This window comes from Acinonyx jubatus, chromosome B1 (genome assembly GCF_027475565.1).
Source record: "Acinonyx jubatus isolate Ajub_Pintada_27869175 chromosome B1, VMU_Ajub_asm_v1.0, whole genome shotgun sequence".
NCBI classification, from domain to species: Eukaryota; Metazoa; Chordata; class Mammalia; order Carnivora; family Felidae; genus Acinonyx; species Acinonyx jubatus.
This window is the reverse complement of record NC_069382.1, coordinates 103,159,029-103,185,193: the sequence shown is the minus strand read 5'-3', so window position 1 is coordinate 103,185,193 and position 26,165 is coordinate 103,159,029. Positions and strand designations below refer to the sequence as shown.

Below are 26,165 nucleotides of genomic sequence, written 5' to 3'. Positions count from 1 at the left end.
GAGCTCATGGATAAAATTCAATATTCAAATGAACGATGGAGTTAGAAAACATTTGAAGTATGTTTCCAACTAAGAGAATCTGAGACTATGATGTAAAGCCCTTTTGTCTGAGTGTTCTCTATCACCATCTATAACCAAATACCTGTTATTTTCATTGGGTTTTAGCAAATACATCTGATCTATTATCCTTTTGCACAATTGGACACTTCTGTCTCACAAGGGAATTTGATGTCCATTTTAATTTAGCTTTGAAAGCTCTAATAGCTTATTATGGAAGGTCAAGTAAATCCTTTAGGCAAACTTGAATTTGATGATTACAGCCACCAGGAAATACAGCTTTAGAGGCTGATTAGAAAATATTTTTAGTTTTCAAATATGGGCTGCTTCAGGTATTAAAATGAAATGTAAACAAGGGTGTTTTTTTTTTTTTGCACGATACCCATATCTGAAGCAAGGATTAATTATAACATTTGTTAATGACCTACAACACAGTTTGAAATATCTATTGTACAGAAGTGCCTGGGTGGCTTAGTTGGTTAAGTGTCTGACTTCGAATCAGGTCAAGATCTAACCTTTCAAGAGTTCAGGCCCCATGTCAGGCTCAGATCCTCTGTTCTCCTCTCTCTCTCTGCCCCTCTCCTGCCTGTGCTCTCTCTTTCTCTCAAAATAAATAAAATAAACAGTTTTTTTTAATCTGCTATAAAGTATCTATTGTACAGCTTTTAAAATTGGACAAAATTCCATTTAATAAGTAAAATAACATTGCAATTAAGCCTCAAAACAATCAGCAATATGTATATACTTTCAATTAAAGAATTAGAGCTAACATTTTTGATAAATTATGGTGGCTTAATTTTTAATGAAAAAAATAATTAGTGGAAATTTTCATCAAAGAACTCATTGCCAATATCAGATGACACTTAACACTGTAATAGACAATTGTTATTAAAATTAGTAGTAGTAGAACAATGTTTCTAATCCTGAAACATAAAATCTTGCCAAGTATTGTACTTTTTGACTGCATTATCATTACTCTTCAAATAGTGTCCTTTGCCTTTGCCCCCTTCTTTTCCAAGTTCAGCAGAACTGCTAATTCACATTAGCTGAAATGTCTATTGTCACAACTTTTTAGATTAGTGAGCACATTAACTTTTGTAATATGGAAATAAAGATTATAGTATCAAAATGTAATTTAAAATATATTTAAAGACTTGCTGGCTTAAGGAATATATGATAATCTTTTAATTAGTTTGCTTGCCAGCTAGAGAATGAATGAATTCTATCATTTTTACTTCAATGAAGCACTTTGTAAAAAGACACATTCGATTTTTACTTTATTGATATTGAAAACAAAGCACAGTTCTTGTGGTCCTAATGGAAATAGAGTTCAAATCAGGATGTGAAAGTCCACTTGGAGCTGGTAACCACTTCTTCAGTTACCCAAGTAGCACAGTTTTAAAAAGACACTAGCCATTATTCAGAGCATGATGACCAATATGGTGAAGTCTATAATTTACTTCATAAAAAATAATGGCTGAAGGAACGTGGTAAGGCCAAGAGATGGAAGAGGAGACCAAAGGACGTATTATCAGGACAAATATTCAACTTAAAAGTTCGAGGATGGCCATCATAGTGATTCCAATATCGAAATGTGTCAGTGCTAACACCCTTACCCCCACTACCACCTCACATCCTCCCCCAGGATGTCCCAAATCTCCCAACTGCTCAACAACTAAAGGGGCCTGGCTCAGAGTTTCCAGCATCTATCTCCAGCTCGACCGCTGACAACAGTTTTCTGAATGATTAGTGGTATAGCATGCCGGCTGGTAAATATTTTGATATTACTCCTGAGTATAATCAATCAATTATATGATTTAGAAGGAACTTAAATAAGTACATTCAGAAAGTAAGCCATAGGAGAGGGAATACAATCCTATATATTCAGGTAGTGTTTTTCTTCTAATCTAGGTTCTTTACCTAGAATGGTGATTGACACCTCATAGGTGCTCAATGTTTGGTAGATGAAAACATAATAAATATTTCTTCCAGATCTTAAGATTTTATCATTACTGTTTAAAAATGTAGGTTTTATTGTTATTTGGGTATGGTGAGCTCATCAGATCAGGAGACGACCGCAATTGAAAAGCTGGTTTGTTACTCAAAGTTTCCAAAGAGGAGAGAGCACACCACACCATCCAGGCCCCATGGTGTAGCACTAGAGTCAGTAGAGAGAGTACGGGGAATCCTGTAGTTCCTACAGGAAAGGCCAGACAAGGCATGGTAAACAGGTTTCTAATGGTGTTATACCTGGTCCTGAGATGATTAGGGAAGGGAGGTAGCTCCTCAGCTTAAGAAGGAAGTGATTGTGGGGCGCCTGGGTGACTCAGTTGGTTAAGCATCTGACTTCAGCTCAGGTCGAAATCTCACGGTTCATTAGCTAGAGCCCCGTATTAGGTGAGTTACAGCCCTGCTTTGGGTGAGCCCCTCTTCTCTCTCTCTCTCTCTCTCTCTCTCTCACTCTCTCTCTTGAGATTCTCTCTCTCTTTCTTCCTCTCTCTGCCCCTCGCTCACTTGCACCCTTTCCTCTCAAAGAAAACAAAAAACAAAACAAAAGCCAAAAAAATGGAAGTGGTTGAGAGTAGGGACCCTGAACAGGTTGGTTTACATTTGAAGAGCATGCTCTTGGATAGGTGTTTAACTGTCTCTAGGAACTGGATAGCCCTGGGAGAGGCAGTCTTTCCCGGGTCAGCAAGGTCTCAGATGTCAGAGCATCAGAAATACAGAAAATAAAAAGGCATGATTAATACAGTTACATATACCTCTAAATTATGTATCTTGAAGCATTCCATAGGTTTTCAAATCCCCTCATCATTCCAGTTGCCATAATTGTATAACATCTAACTTGCCATTCTCCTTCCATATATATGTTGCCCCGTGTGACCATTATCAGAACAGAAAACAGTACAATATTTTTCCTTTATGTACTTTACTTCTATTTATGTAGCCAAGAGCACATTTTTTTTAAACCATCATATCCCACCTGTGTCTGCCAGACCTTCTGCCCATGAGCTATTTATTAAGCCTTCAGGTATTTGTTTTTGTCCAATAGCTTTTGTAAACTGAATGTTAGCTTTGTGATTAAAACTCCCCCTTTAACATTTCATATTTGTCATGTGTTCAGTGTTTCAGTATATCACCATACTTGTAAAGATTGATTCTGTTATTTAACATGCATTACTTCTGTCCTAGTTTTGTGTCATCCATATATTTTACAAGTATACTTTATCAGTATGACTTTTGATCTTCATCAAGTTGTTGATCAAGTTGAACAGGCTCAGAAGAGCACGTCTCAAAGGAATTAAAAGTCTACAAGTTTTATTATTTCTAATTCCCTTAAGACATGCTCTTCTGAGCCTGGAAAATACTGAAGTACTTTAGTTCATTATAGTTAACAATTTAGTTCCTCGTGTCTTTTATTCTAATTTTATGTTTATACCATCATACGTATTTTGAAGAGCGGTTCTCTTTGATAGGGAAAGTAGAATCAGAAGAGATATTGGGCATTTCTGCTTTTCTTACCCAATCATCAAAATTTTTCAGCCTCCTCCTTTCCAACTGTGAACATGGAATTAAATTCTTTGTGTATCTTTTGCTGATTAGAGTTGTTTTTAATTAGCAATTTATGGAAAATAAATTTATTTTGAGCTTTAGCCTCCTTCATTTTTTTTTACCATTTTTATTTATTTTGTTTTGTTAGTTGTTTTTGTCTTTGGTTATTTGCACTTGCTTTCATCTCATGTACCTGTTTTAAGCCTTGGTGAATGTGAGGGCCCTATAAGTAGTTTCTTTAAATAATAGCTAGTATTACTGACCCTTCATTATGTGTCTAGAACTCTTAATTAATAATCTTATTTTTTCTTGCATTAATCATATTTAATTCCTGTCTCAACCCTTCTGACCTCATCTCTATTTTATAGAACACAAAAAGATGATATTTGAAGGGGTTTATTTAGTAATTACTCCCATCCACAAAGCAAAGCCACAGTTCTGGCACTCGAATTCAGAGATTTCTGACTCTTAATCACGATGGTAAATAGATGTTTTCTTCCTTGTTTTGAATAATTATAATTCTCTAGGATGCATTACATTTTTTGAATCCCCGATCCTTCTTCAGCTATACTCCTTTAATGTATTCCTAGTGTATCGTTTCACCTTTTTCTATCAGAATGTTTTAAAATCTGCTATCCTAAACTGAAATTTCACATCTAATTATTTTCAGAATTACATATTTTAAGCATTTTGAACTCCAAGATGACATTGTCATCTCCTTCCCAGAGTTCAGTCACTTCCACATAGACTGTAGAATCTGAGAATATTAGGGGTGCCTGGGTGGCTCAGTCAGTTGAGCGTCCGACTCTTCATTTCGGCTCAGGTCGTGATCCCAGGGTCATGGGATCAAGCCCTGCATCAGGTTCTGCGCTGAGCATAGACCCTGATTAATATTCTCTCTCTCTCCTCCTCTGCCCCTCTCCCCAGCTTGTTCTCTCTCTCTCTCTCTCTCTCTCTCTCTCAAACAAACAAAAATCAGAGTATATTAGAGTGGGAATGTTGAGGATGGAGAGAAGCAGAAAGACTGGAGGTAAGTAGACAAATTGGATTACTATGGAAATAATTAAAGAAGAGGACATAAAGAACAGCTTTAAAACTAACAGCAGAAGTAAAATTATAAAGGAGAGAAATGTATAAACTATTTCTGAAATAGAATCAATAGGTCTTCTTATTGGATGGATGATGAGGAAGCCAGACGAGATAACAAGTCAAAAATAACATCAAGGTTTGAGCCTCCCAATTTTCTATCTGTGTATACTTATTTAAAGTATGTAGGTATGAACTGCTGCTTTTCCTTAGAAGCTCTGTATACCCCCTCCTACCCATTCTACAGATGCACACCTTTTTTTTTCTTATTTAGATACATCATTACACTTTTGAAAGTGGTTTTGATTACATCAGGAACTTAGAATCCTTTTCGTTGTAAATTCCTTTCCAGATTAATTTTTTCCATTCTATAGGAAGATTTCATGCTCCCTGAGAAGCTGGAGAGTATAGAAAACTATTCTTCAATTCCTTTCCTGTATTTCTCTAGAGACAAAAAAAATTCTACACTGCATCTCCAGCACATGTACGGTAATTTAAACTGGTTTTGTAAAAAGAAAGATAAATTTAGTACATGTCCTACATGAAAATAGTCCCGCACTGCCCAAATTTATTTGGGCACAAAATGAACTAAAGCCTTTATGAAATCTCCAAGAAACTCTTTGTGGTGAGCTGGAGTCAGATGCAGGGATGGAGCTGGGGAAAGGTTTATTTCCAGATCCACGCATGCTGCTACTAAATTTTCACTGCTCCTTCCTTTTTGAGTGCCTTGCATTTAGTTAAAATGGAAGAAGCATTTGTTTTCAGAGAGGTTATCATAAACATGGCAGAGATGGAAATGATGGCAAAAGAAGACATGACAGTAAGGTCCACACACATGCTAACCCTTCATCCGCTTTGGCCTTTTCACGTCTCCCCCTCCATGTCCACAATCATTCAGCTATTTCCATGAGTTCTTTCTTTGCACCATATCCTGCTCCATTTCAGTGCTTTCGACCCCCACTCCACTTCCACATCTTTCACCCTACACCTAGATCCGTGCAGCAGCATCCAAACTCACCTCCTTAATGCCCCGTTCTGTTCAATTCATGCTCAAATCAGGGAACGCTGTGAAACTTGAAATTCTATTATGCTATTTCCCTACATGAAACAGAACTTTGCATTTCAATTAGAAAGCTTCTGGACTCTCTAGACAAAATGCAGGAAGAGAAATTTGAGTTCCATGTATTTACCAGACATTATGCTTAGTGCTTTTTACATGTCCTCAATTAATATCCTCACAACCACTTGTGAGGCTGATCATCCCCATATTGAAAATGAAGAAAGTGAGGCTCAGAGTGCTTATATAATTTTCCTTAAATCATATAGCCAGTGAAAGCTGAGAAGGGGTTTGACCCCAGGTCTTCCAAGCTCCAAAGCCCATGTAACCAGCATGGTTGGTATAACTGAAAATTGCCATGTAGTTGATACTGTTATTGACTGCTGTTACCAAAATATTACAATCAGAATGTTATTACTTCCCTAAACAGCTATTTTAAACAAATTCAGAATGTTAAAATCTGATTTTTTACAATGTTTTTCATTTAAATAGATGTTTATATAATTTATGTAATTTCTTGTGTTTGGGCAATCAGCACCACGAGTGTGAACTGTCCTGGTGGCTATTATAAATATCAGAGGGTATGCAGTAGTTATAACAAAGAGCAGTATCAACTTTTTTATTCTTTCTGGAATAATAAACTTCAATTAAAACTGGTACTAGGCATAATTAAAGATTCCTACTCTAATCAACCCTGTGTATGTTCAGAAAGATTAAATGTGTTTGCAAGTACCTTGGGAATTTGAGCCTGTCCCTGAATTGTTTATAGCTTTATTACCTCTCAAGGACCCAAAGGTCCACATAAAACTCATCACTTCAAACTCTGAGAAAGCTGGATTAAACTAAACCCTCTGATTCCTCTATTGTGTCTGTAGATCATTTTATTTTTGGTTATTTTGCTACAGCATTAAAAAAAATCTTCATAAATTCATTTTTTTTATATTTCTACAAACCCCTCCATGTGTTTACTTGAAGAAATTGCAGCAATTCAAAAAACTCCGCCTGGCCTGTGTAAGGTACAAGTGTTTACATCATTCCTTTGAGTATTCTCACAAAAGTACATCCCTTAGTGGCATGTTAACTTATGAAACACTCAACAGTGATATGACGACACTTCGCAAATTCTGAAGGGAACTCAAAGAGAGGAAAGCAGCATGCTCTGTTAAATAGAAACTTACCTGAAATAGATTACACCATTATTAGGGAAGACTAGAAAAAAATCTATCCCCCCAAATCATTCCTTCTTAGAGGCTACCAGTGAAAATGAAGTTTAAATTTCAGTATTGGTGCTGAATTATTACCTTAAGTTTTGTCACTGGAATTTCTTAATGCATTTGGCATACTAAATTTCATTTCAGTTTTTCAACTAAGTTGTTAACTTGGAGTAATGCCTGAAGGGGAGTATGTGATGTCAAGGACGGTTTTTGCTCATATTGTTATTATAACCTTATCAAATTTATGGTTTGCCAAGAGTATTTTTACCTCCCATTTTATCCATAATATCAATTACTTTTCCAGAAAAAAATATATACTTTTTTGTAAAACATTTTTTACATAAGATTGATAGTGATAGTGTATCTTCTTTAGGAATGTCTCCTCTTAAATAAGAATTCTGAAGAGGTTTTTTAAAGAGAAGTGATGTGGAAGGATTCTTAGTTTACCTCTCTTTCCTTGTCTTTTTGTTGCTTAAAACAGAAAGAGAATATGTGGCTCGGTCAGTTGAGCATCTCACTCTTGATTTTGGCTCAGGTCATACATCAGACTCTGCTGAGTGTGAAGCCTGCTTAAGATTCTCTCTCCCTCTGCCCCTCCCCCTGCCTCTCACTCTCTCACTCTCTCTCCCTCTCTCCATCCCAAGGAAAAAAAAAAGAGAATATTAACAAAATGAAAGGAAATTAAATAGTAATTGACCAATAATATTGTTTATGTTATATCTGTCATTGTATACAACTCTTTGTAATTAATTTTATTACCCCTACTCAGCAAGCAAGGGAAGTGAGGCTTGGTGAGACCTGCCCAAGTTCCTAAAACTAATGAAGGGCAGCACTAAAGTTGAGCCAAGGACTTCTATATCTGTACTTCCTCCAGGATACCATACTCTCCCTATCCCTGAGATTGTCTGGTAGACACCAACCATTTCATTGTCATGGATTTCAGTATCTTTAAATATGAGAAGAATAAGATTATTTTCTCACGATGTAGTTGATGAAACACTATATATTCCTTTCCAGAGCTGAGTAACTTCACAATAATAAGGTCATACTTCCAATTTATTGAGTTACTATAATGTCACTCCATTTCACAAGGTTTCATTATTAACACCTTTAACACTTTAATCCAAAGACTTGTGTTTCTGTAGGCATGCTTCTTTCAGATCCAAACTATGAGACAAAGAATATCACCTTCCTGGGGTTTCTGGACCCAGGGAAGCTCATGTAGGCTTTGGTGTCCAGAGTTTTTATTGGGGTTTCATTTCATAGGCATGATTGATTAAATCACTGGCCATGTGATTGAACTCAATCTTCAGTTCTTCTCCCCTATCTGGAGGTCAGGCCAATATTACCCGGATCAAAGCCCCTCCCCTCTAATTACACGGGTGGCCTTTCTGGTGTGGCCAAACTCCATTCTGAATCATCTTGTCAGCCTAAGCTCAGATAGGGTCTCAGGGGCCCACCATCAATAACAAAGACATTCCTATCACTCAGGAAAATTTTAAGGATTTCAGGCTTATCTCCCAGGAACCAGGGATGATGAAGACCAGCCAAATTCTTTATTATACAACAGCTGACAACAGAGGATAAATTTAAACTCTTAAACCAAATGTATTAAAAACAACATGATGACCACAGCAGAGTTTTCACATACCAACCAGCAAGCAGAAATTTATATGATGAATTTAATATTACCATGTAAAAAAAACCTAGAAATAAATTTATTGGCCAAATCTATAAAAATTAACCAAATTTATGTAAATATGCCAATCACTTTTTAGGAGGTTATTCCTTAAATTTATAGGTGGAAAACTACACGTTAGTTTAAGATTAGATCATGGATTAAACACAGTACATTTATACTTAGCATCTGAATATAAGATCACTTCTAAAACCAAATAGATTATGTCAAAGAAACAGAATTTTAAATCTGAGCTTTAGTGACTACTTGCACAATTGAAAAAAAATTAAAATATCAGATTCCTATACTAAGGTAATTATTTCTTTCAGAATCTTTTATTTCAAACCATACCAGAGATACTATCATTTATCACAGGAACATATTTTAATATTGAGAATGTTATCATTCAATTTCAAACCTTAATTCCCTAACCTAAAGATAAATCCTGACTTGCTTGGTTTCCTTCTAGGTGAAGAAGGAATTCACTTCTTTGAAATGGTAATTTCCATCAATTGTAACTGCTACAGAACTCCTCCTTCTCCAGATGGGAGAGAGGCCCCCTGGGCTCCCATAAGCTAAACTTTGTGTGTGGCCTGTTAGTTTCACTTTAGGAAAACAAATTGTCTTTAGAACCTTTAAAATGCTCCTTAATTCAAGGGAATCATTTTCTTCATATATATATATTTTTTTCTTCATAGATTTAAGATATATATATATATATATATATATATATATATACACACACACACATATATATGTGTATATATACGTATATATGTATTTATACGTATATAGGGATATATACGTATATATACATATATGTATGTGTGTATATATATATACATATATACATACATATACATATATACATACATATACACACATATACACTATATATATATATATATATATATATAGTGTGTGTGTATATATATATAGTGTCTGTGTGTGTACACATACACGTGTGCATGCACTCATATGTCTTTTATGTTAAAAGGTTCTAATTTCATTTTCCAAACATGCTCCTATCACATGGAAAAATATATTCTTTTCTATGTGAAAAGCAATAGCTTTTAAAGAAGGCACTTTAAAAATCAAGGCAAAACAATATTTTTTCTAGAAACAACTGCAAAATATACTACCAAATGCAAACATATAGAAACTGTATCATAAATCCATGTAAATTGTAAATGTAAATTCTCAGTACTATGAGATAGTTAACCAAAGAATGAACTTCTATGTAACTGAGGAAATGGGACATTCTAACCAAAATGAACTGTAGAAAAGCACTTAGAAGTTTTTCCAAATTATGTTGTAATGAACTTTTAGATTTTTTCTACTATAGAATACAGAATGTCTGTTTTGTTGCCTATCATTGTGGGTTTTCTAATTACATTAGTTTTCAAACTTGCTAATCTGAGACATGTGGAAACAGGCAACAAGTCTAGTCCTAAATGGAATTTAAAAGGTTCTAGATTGAAAGGGAAAAATATTAAAAGTAAGTAAAGTACCATTCCATTATGCTATGTGAAATAAGTCAGACTGAGAAAAACAAATACCATGTAAGTATAATCTTAAAAAAAAAAAAAAGAATAAACAAAAAACCAAATCAGAACTATAAATACAGAGAACAAACTAATGGTTGCCAGAAAGGAGGGAGGTAGGGGGTTGGGCAAAATGGGTGAAGGGGAGAAGGAGATACAGGCCTCTAATTATGGAATGAGTAAGTCTCGGGCATAAAAGGTACAGCATAAGGAATACAGTCAATGATATTGTAATAGTGATATAATGGGACAGATGGTGGCTGTTCTTGTGGTGAACACAGCATAATGTATAAACTTGTCAAATCAGTAAGTTGAACACCTGAAACTAATGTAACATTGTGTGTCAGCTATACTCAAATTTTTAAAAAGTAAAGTACCATTCCTGTACTAACAAGAATTTAAGTAAACATTATCAAAGATTATAATAAATAATGATTCTTCAGTAGTGAAGTTAATTGAGCAGCTCAAATATCTGAATACCAAATTTTTTTCTCTTCTTTTAGTTTTTTCGGGAATTTTTCTAAGGAACATAGGATCATTCTTGCTTGATAAAAATGTATTATCTTCAAATTCTCTATTTGGAAGTATTTAAATGTATAATTTATGAAAATCTTAAAATTTTTATTCTATACAGTATAATTTAAATATATAAGTTCATAATAACAAATAAATGTGTCTATTTTGCACTTGAATAAAAATTTTTAGCTACAGTCTCAAAAAATGTTTTCATGTATTACTCATGTAAGTGTTAAATTTCCCTGTGAGGTACCATATGTCCATTCTGCAGACAAGCTGAGAGTTTAACTGAGATCATTGAGAAAATGAAAGTTAAAATGAAGGGAGGTGGTCAGAATCAGTTCACAAACTTGCTCAGTAATATTTATTGAGTGCTTGCTATTGGCAAGATACTGGCCATATAGCAGTAGACAAAACAGAACCCAGAACTTATGGAGCTTATTGTTTTGTGAAGAAGAGAGACATTAAGAAATAATTATTTCTTATTGTAATTCTACAGAACAATATTCACTTGCAAACTGTCCAGTGTACTATGAAAAAGAAACGAAGGCTACAAAGAGAAGTCTTAATGCACTTAATTTAGATAAGGACTTGTCAGTGAAGGCTTCTTTACAGATATGACAGGATGAATCACCAAAAAGAGGTGGCACATTTATCCCAGTGAAGAGTTGGAGTAGGGACATTCCAGGCTAAGAAAACCATATATAGGAGGATGCTAAGGTAGGAAAATGCTTGACGGATTTCATGAAAAGATTAATGTGATGGAAATACAGTGAAGGGAGGAGGGTGGTGCAAAATGAGACTAAGGAGAGAAGTGTCATATCGTGCAAGGCTTGAAACTATCCTAAGAGTTTTGTATTTTACCATAAGTCAAGGGTAGATTTTGAATAGGAAGGTATAGGATCATATTTGCGACTTTTAAGTCTTACTTTGGCTGCTATGTAGAAAATTGATTAGATTCAGCGAGAAAGGAAAAGGGTAGAAGAGTTAGGAGCCTGTGCTAGAAGCCCATGGAATAAAATGGTAGATTATTCTATGTAATGGTGATGACAGAATTAGAGAAAAGTGGATAGATTTAAGATGCAAACTGGAGGTAGTACTGATAGGATATGATAATGGACTGGATTTAAGACAGAATGAGGAAATAGGTGTCAAGAACAACATCTAATTTTTTCTAGATAGCCACTAGTTGGATGATGACCAATAGTGTCATTCAATGACATGGAGGAACCCTGGGGAGAGAGCATATCTGGAAGAGATGGGAGGTGGAGATTCATAGTTCAGCTGTGAGACTAATTAATCCCATTTGTGTTCTAAGTTTTTAACTTACATTTTATAGGAACAGAGCCATATTCCCCAGTCTTTTTGGTCCATGTCCTCCACTAGGAAAATCTTGGTGTCGATTACCGAGTTCCTGGAACTAAGATGCTACTTTTAATCAAGGATTAATGAAGAAGGAGAATTAACTTTTTAAGCTAAAATGTCTATTATTTTAGACTTTGGGCCCCATATAATAAAATAATATGTGCTTAATTTCACATTAAAAGGTTTAGAAGAGAATATTCACTCGAGAATTAAACATTATCGCTAAACCTTCTAAAACCTGATAGTCTGCCTTCCAAAATACACCACCTACATCTTAGCCCAAACTTTTCTGTGCAATACCATTTCAAGTGTTCTTTCTGGTATTGAATGCAAACTTGGGAGTCAATTTATGTTGCCCTAATCTAAAGCTCTTTTAAAGAAGATTTTCTACTAACGAACTGTCAATGATTTATGGGCTGGAGCCACATGGCACTGGTTGAGACAATTTGGACAGATCAGGCTGCGAAGCAGACACAAGAAGAGCCATTAGGATTCAAGTCACAGAATCCTCACAAGAGCGAATCCCAAAATCTGCATTGAAAATAGAAAAGAGGGCCTAGCTCTTTTACTGATAAAAAGGTGGCCCAGTGGTTTCATAATATCCATATTATAGTTGAGTAGTAGAATCATAGCTTACCAAAAAAAAAAAAAAAAATGGAGTCAGATGAATAATGACAACAATAAACAACAAACATTGAACGTGTATCATGAACTAAATGCTTTCCCTGTATAATATTATTTAATTTACTCTCAACCCCTTTGAGATAAGTACTCTATGACTAGCATTTTAGAGAATAGAACATGAGGCTTAGAGGTTATAAATCATTTGCCAAAGGCCACATGGGTGGAAAAGGGGAGAGTGAAATGGCCAGATATGTCTGACTCCAGGAGTGGCGTTCTCTACCACTGTGACACCTGCACCAGCACACAAATAAAAGATGAGACTAAAAAGCCTCAGCACTTCTTCAGTGTTAAAAGTTGGAAATAAAAACAAAAATTGTGTATGCAATTGTTCCCCCAGTATTGGGGAATATTCCAAAATAAGGGAAGTGTACTTGCTGTGCAGGACGATCCTTTTCTTACATGGTGTTCCTGAAGACATAGCCAAACACTTATGGGCATTTAAAACTATCTTGAGCTTTCTATTAGCATAATTTCTTACAAATTTGGAGATATTTGAATTTAATAGTACAGTTCCTATCATTGTGAATTTTTTTTCCTTGCTTCTTAGAAAACTGTCAACCTGTAATTGTTAATTTTTTTCTTTAAATTTCTATGATTGAAATTCATTTTCTTTCACCAAGTCCATCATCACTGCACCCCTATTTTTAAACCAGTTTAGATGAGTACTTCACTGACCTTTTCTAACACAAAGTATGCCTTGGTAAATTATTTTTAGTTGAAAAAAATTTGCTTTAGTTTGAGTTTTTAAGAAAACAGTAAAAAATGCAGTGAGATGTTTCAATTTAGTTTTTAGTGAAATTCTAAATGATAAAATAATAATTGCATAAACATGGTAATTTCTACAAAAATGCAAATAAGATGAACATGAAACTTTCTCTGTCACTCCTCAGAAACACAGGCATGGGCCACTCCACTCTAATACCACCCATTCTCTTTGTCATGGCACAAATTTGGTAGCTTCCCTTTTCAGCAACTCCAACTATACCTGCCTGAACTCAGCCTTCAATGATGAACAGAATTTACAAGATAAAGGAACGGGGTATTCCAATTGAGAAGAACAGTGTGTACAGTGTACAGCAAAGACTTGAAGGGAATCATCAGACATTGGGGGTGGGAAGGATGGATGCTGATAGGAGATAAGGTCATGTAGATAGAATTGGGGCCAAATGTTGAGGGCCTTTTATATTGTGTAAAGGAGTCTGATACTTAAGGAACTACAAACCATTGACAACCTGTTTTCTTTCTATGTTCAGGGGCTTCATATATGTCATCACCTCCTGTTGTTATATAAGTTGGAAAAAAAAAAAAAGCTAGCTATACAAACTAGCCAAACACAGCTAGCCTCTTTTTCCATATCCATTTGTAGCATATTTCTAGAATACATTTAGCAGCCTGATACTATGGTTCTCTGTATGTGAAATTTTTCTTTGACATGAAGAAAAGCCATGACTAATTCAAGGAAAGCCCATTTAGGTGGAACTTTTGAAGACTATAAAGCAATTGAAATTATAGCTAGAAAAACAAACTATCTTTCAGGAGAAAAAATACACATCTACTGCTGAAGCCATGGGTGATCTTTTTATAAAAGATACGTTTCATCTTTTATGCCTGTGCAATTTTCCTCTCTGCCAAAAGATTCCTCTATATATCAGGATTAATGGACCATCTCAAATGAAGAAGAACAATCACATTATACAAGGTTTCCCCAAACCCCCTGCAATATATCCAGATGTCACATAGCTTTAGTTTTGGAACTTTCTGACCGGGTCAGAATCAACTGAATAGAAGATAGTAGTGTGTGTGCATATATGCATATATGTGTGTGATTTCAAAACAATTTTTTTTAACTGGACTCATTTTATATACAAAATCTTGACTTCAAATCAACTACACTTCCAGATTATTTGGCTCTTTCAGTACTTTCTACTTTTACCAGGATTTCAGGCTCAAGGAAAATTGCTCTGAAGATTTAATACATTTTCTCATTGAAAGTGCGTGTTTCTTCCAAGGCGGGGAACATAGTCTATTATTGACCCACATGCTGAGGGACCAGCAGAAGTGTGGAAAACTTGGTAGAACCTGGGCGACAGACAAAATAAAATCCTATTAGCAGATCTAGCAAACTCAGAATGTGTTCTATTCCTCTAATAAAGGTTGGTCTTATTTTGTGGGGAGTGCTGAGTGTTGTTTGTAGCAAGTGCTTGTCCTATCACTTATTGAAATTGTGAGAAGGGAGAACAGGTGGTAATGACAAGATGCACTAATGCAGACTCTTTCAAGTTGCTCACTAAAATCGTTAGTCCTGTTCCACCCCCTCTTCAGCACAAATGTGTTAACGTCAAGACTGGTGGAATGGTTACCCAGCCTTCATGATGTCTAGAGGCCTTAATATTTGTTACTTTAGTTTTACAATACAATTAAATAATGATGGATTTAAACAAATGCATTTATACCACATTTGAAAATCCTGGGGTAAAAACGGGATCAAGATAAATCTTCCCACATTCTAATTCACATTTGCTTGGTCTTAGGAGCATGGCATTCCTACGGACATGGGCTATGCGGTGGCCCCTCACCACTCGGGAGTCTACCCTGTACACGTTCAGCTTTATGAAGCCTGGAAGAAGGTTTGGAATATCAGAATCACCAGCACTGAGGAATATCCACATCTGAAACCAGCTCGATATCGGAGGGGCTTCATCCACAAAAACATCATGGTGAGCTTCCTCCGGTATGCATAGGGTACAACTAATTCTTCCAGATTTCCATTCTTCATTTGAAGAAAGAACAAAAGAGGCAAGCGAAATGTTGAAAGCTTAACTATAGGAAAAGCTGCATGTTGCAGGAAGTACATTCATCATACCTATGCAAAGGATGTTTTAATTAAAGTTACCTCTTCTTGATTCTTCAGTATAAAATGTTTTGTTTTGTTTTTACTGACACTACTACTATTAACCAGGAACTGATATTAAAATACTAAGGAAACACTACATCTGACTTGCAGGTAATTTATAGAAGCCATCATTTCCTCAAAAAGTTATTTAGTATGTAAAACTAAAACCAACTCTCTGCGTATTAACCATGCTGCCCTTGTACAAGTCAAACTGTTCTCTTTACCATGTCAAACCAAACAAATAAACAAAAAATTCAACTACTTACAGCAAGAAGCTATATGTGAAGTCCTGCATAATCACTAACAGATCATAATATAGAGTACAAAAGTAACAGATGATGTTAATTAAGTCATTTACATCCATTGTCAGATTCTCCCCCAAGCTTCTCTTGTTTTGTTTTTTTTTTTCACCCTGGTGATAAATGCACACTGTCAAGATATGTTACTGCCTGATGCTTTGTGAGGCCTCCCAAAGTAATTAAATCCTACTTTTTCCCAAATTAGAAAATCCAAAGAGTGCTGGTGAAGTTAGGGATGGGCTTCCTGGGACACGTACTGGGAAGGAATACCACACAGAAGAACACTATGTGGTGAGGCACTAGAACTCTCTGTCAAACTGTGTTTGACCAGATGTCTGCTCTCTAGAGTTAGGTGTAACTGACTTCTTTTCAGACAGTTTTCTAATGTCTGCAAAAATTACAGAATGGATAATGACATTTAACCTAGAGCAACTCCCGTCTTGACTTTTTCCTCAACAAAAACTGTTGTAAATGCTAGATGGGGACAAAATGCCTCTATTTTATCCCAGACTGCCCTTCTTCTTTACTGAAAATATACTCACTATGCATCAATCTGCTAGCCTTTTGATCAGAGAGAGTTTAGGAGACTTGGGTTATATTATTTAAAAGTATGGAAGAGTATTTCAAATCATATTCAGGCTTAGTGGAATAGTAAACTTAAGTCTCTAAGGACTTTATTAAATGTTGTTCTCTTTTGTTTCTGTTTCTCTCTGTACTGCCAGAAAATTTTCTTGCATATGTCCCATGAGATATGTTCATTTTTCATTTCTCCTGAAAACATATTTTACCTGTATTATAAATGTACAAATCTTGCAGGTAATAAAGGCTGTAACAGATTTCCTGTTTTGACAGAACTGTCCCTGTCGCTCCAGTTTTGTACCAATCCATGGAAACCCTCTATATTTGTTTTGTAGGCTCTTGGATGAGAATTTCCAAGTGGGAAATGTTCAGCAGGCAGGTGACTATGCAGTAAAAGAGAGAGGACAGGGCTTGGAGGCATCCAAATAGAGATACAAGTGAAGACCACCAGAGCCAATACCCCCTCCTAGGGAGAGACTGCAAAGAAAAAAATCACACCCATATTTTGTTTTATGACATGAAGGAAACTTTTTTTTTTAATATTCACAAATCAAATTCCAAAGGCCTTAAATGAAAGTCATTATCTTCCCATCAAACCAGCTTTTATTGATCCTGCTATTCCCAATTCAGTTCTACGTTTCAAACATCACACTGGCCACTGCCCGCCCGCCGCCCCCCACCCCGGCCAACTTCCAGTCTCGACATTCCATCAATAATTCCTTTACAATAAGTTTTTTTTCCCCCTGAGTTTCCTACAGCCTAATTCACTGCCTTGATTTCATGTGTAAACTACGTTGCTTGTTCCTACTTTGTCTGTTTACAACTTCTATCCACCTCCTGCACTGCAACCTAGCCCACAGATAGTGCCAATCTTTTCATTCCTTTTATTTTTATTTTTGAGCACAACCGGTTTTATGAAATAACTTTGAGTCATTTCCTCCCCTGTTCTAGCTTTCCCACTCTGCCAACACACGTGGGTGGTATACAGTCTATGAAACTTAATACAAATTGACCCTTTGTATGGACTATTTTATAAATATAAAACTCAGTAACCAACCCTAACCCCTTAATGTTAAAAGTGTCCTCTTTGATTAGATGCCTCCCCTTGTCAGTGAATCAGTGTCTACCTGGCTTCCCTCTGCCCAATAGAATTAAATGCTTTCCCTATTCCAAATAATGTTTACAAACTGTTTCCCATTTGGGAATTTCTTCCTACAGGTGAATTTTATTTCCTTCACTTCTCCTTAAATCATCTGGTTTAATTTCTCAGTTTTGTAGCATTCTATTAAGTTGGTGAAGGTTCTAGTATTTTTTATTATTATTTAAACTCAAGTTAGTTAACATACAGCATGATATTGGTTTCAGGAGTAGAACACAGTGATTCATCACTTACATATAATACCCAGTGCTCATCCCAACTAGTGCCCTCCTTAATGCCCATCACCCATTTAGCTCATTACCCCATGCACATCCACTCCAGCAACCTTCAGTTGGTTCTCTGTCTTTAAGGGTCTCTATAGTTTGCCTCCCTCTCTCTTTTTATCTTATTTTTCCTTCCCTTCCCCTGTGTTCATCTGTTGTATTTCTTAAATTCCACATATGATTGAAATTATATTTGTCTTTTCTGACTGACTTATTTTGCTTAACATAATATCCTCTAGTTCTATCCACGTTGCTGCAAATGGCAAGATTTCATTCTTTTTCATCACCAAGTAGTATTCCATTGTATATATGTACCACATCTTCCCTACCCATTCATCAATCGATGGACATTTGGACTCCTTCCATAATTTGGCATTGTTGATAGCACTGCAGTAAACATTGGGGTACATGTGCCCCTTCAAATTAGCATTTTTATGTCCTTTGGATTAATACCTAGTACTGCAATTGCTGTGTTACAGGGTAATTCTATTTTTATTTTTTGAGAAATCTCCATACTGTTTTCCAGAGTAGCTGCACCAGTTTGCATTCCCACCAGCAGTGCAAAAGGGTTCCTCTTTCTCCACATCCTCACCAACCGCTGTTGTTTCCTGAGTTATTAATTTTAGCCATTCTGATAGGTGTGAGGTGATATTTCATTGTAGCTATGATGTATAGTTCCCTGGTGATGAGTGATGTTGAGCAGCTTTTCATGTGTAAAGTTAGTAGCAGATCTGTCCACTGAAATTTGGCAGGCCAGAAGGGAGTGGCAGGAAATATTCAATATGCTGAATAGAAAAAATATGCAGCCAAGAATCCTTTATCCAGCAAAGCTGTTATTCAGAATAGAAGGAGACATAAAGAGTGTCCCAAACAAAAACTAAAGGCATTCATGACCACTAAACCAACCCTCCAATAAATTTTAAGGGGGACTCTCTGAGTGGAGAAAAAAAAAAGACCAAAGCAACAAAGACTACAAAGGACCAGAGAACATCACCAGAAATGCCAGCTCTATAGGTCAGGTAACACAATGACACTAAATTCATCTTTCATAATCACTCTGAATGTAAATGGGCTAAATGTTCCACTTAAAAGACACAGGGTAGCAGAATAGGTAAAAATCAATATCCATCTATATGCTGCCTACAAGAGACTCATTTTAGACCTAAAAACACTTGCAGATTGAAAATAAGGGGATGGAGAACCATCTATAATGCTAATGAAGGTCAAAAGAAAGCCAAAGTAGCCATACATATATCAGACAAACTAGATTTTTTAAATGTTTATTTATTTTTCAGACAGAGACAGAGTGTGAGCAGGGGAGGGGCATAGAGAGAGGGAGACACAGAATCTGAAGCAGGCTCCAGGCACAGAGCCTGACACGGGGCTTGAACTCACGAACCATGAGATCATGACCTCAGATGAAGTCTGATGCTTAACCAACTGAGCCATCCAGGTGCCCCCAGACAAACTAGATTTTAAAACAAAGACTGAACAAGAGATGAAGAAGGGCATTATATCATAATTAAGGGGTCTATCCATCAAGAAGATATAACAGTTGTAAATATTTATGCCCCCAACTTGCTAGAACCCAAAGATATAAATCAACTAATAAAAAAAAAACATAAAGAAACTCATTGATAATAATACAATAATAGTAAGGGGACTTCAACACCCAATTTACAACAATGGACAGATCATCTAAGCAGAAAGTCAACAAGAAAACAATGGCTTTGAATGACACACTGGACCAGATGGACTTAACAGACATATTCAGAACATTTCATCCTAAAGCAGCAGAATACCCATTCTTCTCGAGTACACATGGTACATTCTCCAGAATAGATCACATATTGGGTCACAAATCAGTCCTCAACAAGTACAAAAAGATCGAGATCATACCATGCATATTTTCAGATCACAACACTATGAAACTTGAAATCAACCACAAGAAAAATTGAGAAAGCCCCCAAATACATGGAGGTTAAAGAACACCCTACTGGGGCGCCTGGGTGGCTTTGTCGGTTAAGCGTCCGACTTCGGCTCAGGTCATGATCTCACGGTCTGTGAGTTCGAGCCCCGCGTCGGGCTCTGTGCTGACAGCTCAGAGCCTGGAGCCTGTTTCCGATTCTGTGTCTCCCTCTCTCTCTGCTCCTCCCCTGTTCATGCTCTGTCTCTCCCTGTCTCAAAAATAAATAAACGTTAAAAAAAAAAAAAAGAACACCCTACTAAAGAATGCATGGGTTAACAAGGAAATTAAAGAACATGGAAGCAAATGAAAACACAACAGTTCAAACCCTTTGGGATGCAACAAAGACAGTCCTAAGAGGAAAGTACATTGTGATTCAGGCCCATCTCAAGAAGCAAGAAAGCTCCCAAATGCACAACCTAACCTTACATTTTTCATACTTTTTAAAATGCTGCCTTCATTTTGGCCTTCCTAAGCTTGATACTTCCAGTTTTCTCCATACCCCTTAACTTGCTCTTCAAGTACCTGAAAACAATTTAGACTAAATCTATCTTTCCATCTTCTATTTTCCTGTAACTAATACAGACTCACTCCAGCCAAAAAGTTCTAAAACAGTATTGCTGTGTCTACATCTTTGTCATTTTTTTCTACCTTGAAAGACTTTCTGAACACACTGTACCTATTCAAGATATTCAAACTGAATCCTAAAAATGATTCAAAATCACGCACTTTTAAAATGTAAAACTAACCTAGCGTTTAATCATGTGGTCATTTTGTTATTTAGCTTTGGGGTATTTCTCATTATCCTGATATACCTTAAATCTTCGAGGGTAGAAAGTATAAATCTTTGTGTTCTCCCACATGGACTTACACAGAGTTTAGAATATGTATTTGTTTAAAAAAATGTATAAATGCTGTATAAAGTTTGGATTTCCAGGAAAAAGATATTTTCATGAATTGTTAGGGAATATATTTAATTCAGTTAGAGTATCTTTGCACTTAGTCCTTTTTTGCCATTGATTTTGTGCATAACATTATAAGAATGTGTAGTATTTTTAAATGTAAACATCACCAGAATGAATACTCCACAATAAATTGAAGTTCCTTTAACTATTTCATCAATATAGAATGGCTTCTGAGGATATTTCACCAATTTTCAAAATATAAATAGGAGATAAAGTTTTGATTTATACAGCAATATATGATATACAGATTGAGCTAAGAATTATGTTTTCTAAGAAAACTTTCAAGGATAAGATTGAAATTTATTATAATACACAAACTAAAGAAAAAGAAGTATATTTGTAGAGGCTTGCAAAGCACGAAAAGTCCTATAAAGGTAATATTTTGAAAGCACTTACTGAGCCAAATGTGCTTCAAGAAAAAAGGCAGAAAAAAATGAAGATCAGTTTGCTGAGGACAATAAACAGAAGACTCATCTGTGTAAGATTCTGTAAGCTTGTAGTTCTCCAAAGTGTATTCATTAATTTTCTACTACTTCAAGTACACAGTGACAAACACAGGTCATTATGAAGTCATTATATAAGATTTAGCTAAAGATTGTACCATCCTGCACAGCTTTAATTCACACTTTCTTTTATAATTGCACTGTTATTTTACCAGGAAAGCTGTAAGAATTTGAAAAAAAATATCCTTATCACAAATGTGTACAATTGAAGCAAATAATGGTTTTCATGTGCAAAGGATGAAAATAAGACTTTTTCCTAAGTGAGCTTGTATCATTTTGTTTGTGACAGTTTATAAAAATTAATAATCAAAAGCATAATCTCTTTATTATTTTTGAAACTGGCAGGCTTCAGACTTAGAATTCAGGGCAATTTCTAAAGCCTGCAGCAGTCCTTTCAGAGTAAAGAAGATACTATGATTTGTGTCTCAAATATTTATTCTAATTTAAAATATAATTTCTTAAGAATCACATTAAGTTAATAACTGACCTTTTTTCTAGTGCATGTGTAGAATTTGGAAGAAAGTATTATCCTTAAAATTTTTGCCTACTACACTACAGGATAACACAGACAATTCCTGTATTTTTAAAGTATCATTTTTACTTCATTTTTATTTTTTAAGATGCTGGAACATACTAGGCTTCATAGCAGCAGTACTGACTTGGAGATTTAAAATAGATAAGTGGCTAAAATAATTCAAAGTCTATCTTAGTTTTAAAATATTTCTTCAACTTTCTTCTGTATTCCTTCTGTACTGATGTCATCCTTGCTTTCCCAGAGTGTGAAGGATTTTCTGGGCCTGAGTTAAGAGTTGTATAATGAGGGTTGCCTGGGTGGCTCAGTTGGTTAAGCGTCCGACTTCGGCTCAGGTCATGATCCCATGGTTCGTGGGTTCCAGCCCTGCATTAGGCTCTGTGCTCACAGCTCAGAGCCAGGAGCCTGCTTTGGATTCTGTGTCTCCCTCTCTCTCTGCCCCTCCCCCACTCATGCTCTGTCTCTCTCCGTCTCAGAAATAAACATTAAAAAAAATAATAAAATTAAATTAAAAAGAGTTGTATAATGACACCAGTTTATGCATCAGCTTCCATGAAAAAGAACCCACGGTTCAACAAATTAATTGGTTGAAAGCAATTTTTCCTTACTTGTTTATTCTTCCTTCAGGTTCTTCCAAGACAAACCTGTGGGCTTTTCACTCACACAATTTTCTACAAAGAATATCCAGGAGGGCCTAAAGAGCTGGACAAGAGTATTCAAGGAGGTGAACTTTTCTTCACTGTGGTTCTCAACCCAGTAAGTACTTTGAGTTATTTTCAAAAAAAAAAAAAGAAAAGAAAAGAAAAAGATGAAAAATGACAGGTGACTGAAAATTACCTTGACAAAAAGGCCAGGGTTTGGGTAGTTTCAGCCAAATCAATATGAAGTTCTAGGTCCAACACAGAAAAAGACTAAATGCAACCACATATAGAGATGGGGACAAACTCATTCTACAAGAAGCAGTGACAAGTGGAACTTATGGAAAGCCAGGAAAGTGCTCCAGAACCTCCTTTGCATTGAAAAGTGTTCAGAATTTAGAGATTCTTGCATTTATGGAGAACAAGACCTTTTTTAAAAATTTTTACTTAAACTCCAGTTAGTTAACATACAGTGTAATATTAGTTTCAGGTGTACAATATATTGATTCAACACTTCCAAACAATAGCCAGTGCTCATCCCAAGTGTCCTCCTTAACCCCCAACACCTATTTGATCCATCCCCCCACCCACCTTCCCTCTGGTAACCATTAATTTGTTCTCTGTACTTAAAAGTCTGTTTCTTGGAATAAAAGACACCTAAAGTTAATCCTAAAAAAAAAAAAAAGAGTCTGTTTCTTGGTTTGCCTCTCTATTTTTTACCTTTGCTTATTTGTTTTGTTTCTTAAATTCCACATATAACTTAAATCATATTATATTTGTCTTTCTCTGACTGACTTATTTCACTTAGCATAAGACACTCTAGCTCCATTCACGTCATTGCAAATGACAAGATTTCATTCTTTTTGATGGCTGAGTAATATTCCATTGTGTGTATATCCCACCTCTTCTTCATCCATTCATCAGTTGATGGATATTTGGGCTCCTTCTATAATTTGTAGACAATACTGTTATAAACATTGGGGTGCATGTATCCCTCTGAATTAGTATTTTTGTATCCTTTGGGTAAATACCCAGTACTGCAATTGTTGGATCATAGGGCAGTTCTATTTTTAACTTTTTGAAGAAACTCCATACTGTGGAGTGGCTGCACTAGTTTGCATTCCCACCAACAGTGCAAGAGTGTTCTCCTTTCTCCACATCGTCACCAACCTTTGTTTTTTCTTGTGTTGTTGATTTTAGCCATTCTGACTGGTGTGAGATGATATCTCATTGTAGTTTTGATTTGTATTTCCCTGGTGATTAGTGATGATAAGAATCTTTTCATGTGTCTGTTAGCCATCTGTATGTCTTCTTTATATCTATACATATGGATACCTATATATATATATATGTATATATATATCTTCTTTATCTCTCTATATATAGATATATATAGAAAGAGAGTGAGATATATATATATATATATATATATATATATACATTTTTTAATATATTTTATATATATTCAAAACCCAAAAAAGGAATAATCCAATTAAAAAGGAAAGAAGACATGAATGGATATTTTTCCAAAGAACAAGATTTTTCACCTATAAAACTCTTTTATTCCCACTATGGACCAGTTTTCTCATTTAGATGACCATTAACTCTATTATTCTTTTTTTTCCCCCTCCTATTTAAAGTAAAGGTATAAGCGGGGCACCTGGCTGGCTCAGTTGGTAGAGTGTGCAACTGTTGATCTTGGGATTGTAAGTTCAAACCTCATATTGTGTGAGAGATTACATAAAAATAATTTTTAAAGGGGCACCTGGGTGGTTCAGTCGGTTAAGCATCTGACTTCAGCTCAGGTCATGATCTCACAGTTTGTGGGTTCGAGCCCCACGTTGGGCTCAGTGCTGACAGCTCGGAGCCTGGAGCCTGCTTCAGATTCTGTGTCTCCCTCTCTTTTTCTGCCCCTCCCCTGCTTGCGCTCTGTCTCTTTCTCTCTCTTCCAAAAATAAACAAACACTAAAAAAATAATAATTTAAAAACATAGTTTTAAAAATGAAGTAAAGGTATAAGCAAAATGGAAGAAGAATTAGATAAGAAAATATGGTCATTTTGGATACATTTATGTGAGATCTTGTCTTGCTAGGTCTCATGCTGGGCAGAGCAGCCTGTTTAATTGGCTTCTGCCTTTCCTCCTTCACTTCTTAACTTGTGTCCCAGCTCCACAATGAATCATTTGCACATATATCTGCTTGAGGCAAGTATTATAAAGTTGTGTAGAGAAAGATGAACCAATTGAAGTAAGGTGTATAAGGAAAAGAAGGAATTTTATTTCCCTTCTGAAAATCACTAACATAAAAAATAAAATTGGGTTTATTAATCAGATAGATGTATGGGTTTGCCCCTGGCATTAGCAATACTCAAGATGAAAAAGTATAATCTTCCAAATGTGAAAAAATGTCTATCAGCATAAAAATTGAAGAATGTAGAAATAAAGAGAATAAAATTTGAAAGGCCCACTCTGGACCCTAATTTTACAGGTCTTACAAATAAAATTGCAGGTATTTTTCATCTTCTTGTATGTAATGACTGTATTCATTTCTCAGCTTCGATAGGAAAAAGGATAAGGAATAAGGAATAAGGAGATTAGGAATAAGGATAACTCATCTTTGTGCAAAATCAGCATGTGTATCTAAAAATCAATAAATATAGTTTGGGGTAGTATGGCATCTTGCCTTTTTGAAGTTTATTCATCTTCATACCCCCAAAATAGATGTAATTCTGATTTATACATCAGGAAAAAAATCTGAGTTTTCTAACATATCTATTCTCTAATATATTTATAAGAAATTTTTTTTCACTATTTCAAAACCAAATTATTCTTTTTAATTAAATAAAAATCTTATAGTAAAGCTTGTTTGAATCTTGGATACTAATTTGAGCTAAACTAGCTGAGCAAATGCTTTCAACGTTTAGCAAATCTTGCTACTTTTCAGGCCTTTATCGATAATATTTGGCAATATTGTTTGTCTTGATGAGAAGATCCATGGGGAATAAAGGGAAGAAAAAAACTTTCCCACAAAACTTGTGCTTCCTGATTCAAAAAACTTACAGTAGACAATTACTTTCAGATAAATGCTGGAATTCAAAATAAGTGACAGATCCTTGTCAGATACCATAAGACAGAGAAGGAATCCAAATTAATTTCATCTGGCATGCCAACTCCAATTTTTGGAAGCAGCTATAGTTCCCTGGAGATTTCTGGTTGAGAAGCCCACTTCTAGACTCAGCCCAAGTCCCGCCCAAGGGAAAACTGCTATCATTAGTTAGTGATGTTTGCCTTTCAGAACAGAGTGAGGAGGAGTGACCTGGTTCCCATGAATTCTCCATCCCAAAATTACATGTTTGGGTAAAGCTTGTGTTAAAATTAAGAGAGGTCCAGGTGCAGTGAGGCATGCTACTAATTTGGCAGATGGCACTCTTTTTTAGGTCAGAATGAGAATGAGAAAACCTTGATGGAATCAAAGTAGATATTAGCTGCAGGAAAGATAAGAAATTTAATTATAGTGGATTTGAATGATACCCATTATAAGCTTAAGTAATACCCCAGTCTTTGATTTCTGAGAATGTTGAATGAGTTTGCTGTTTCCGATAAAAAAGGCAGTTGTG

The 26,165-nt window shown here is 35.6% G+C and overlaps 1 protein-coding gene across 2 annotated transcripts in view; it reads left to right on the top strand.

Annotated features, from left to right (window-relative positions):
• LOC106978082 (bifunctional heparan sulfate N-deacetylase/N-sulfotransferase 3) overlaps positions 1-26,165 on the top strand; it is a 180,536-nt gene that overhangs the window by 74,834 nt on the left and 79,537 nt on the right. For both annotated transcript variants that reach the window (XM_053217007.1, XM_015075727.3), the window contains exons 5-6: positions 15,285-15,470; positions 22,540-22,668. In XM_053217007.1, the coding sequence (XP_053072982.1) occupies positions 15,285-15,470; positions 22,540-22,668 (315 nt within the window). The remainder of the gene's footprint in view (positions 1-15,284; positions 15,471-22,539; positions 22,669-26,165) is intronic.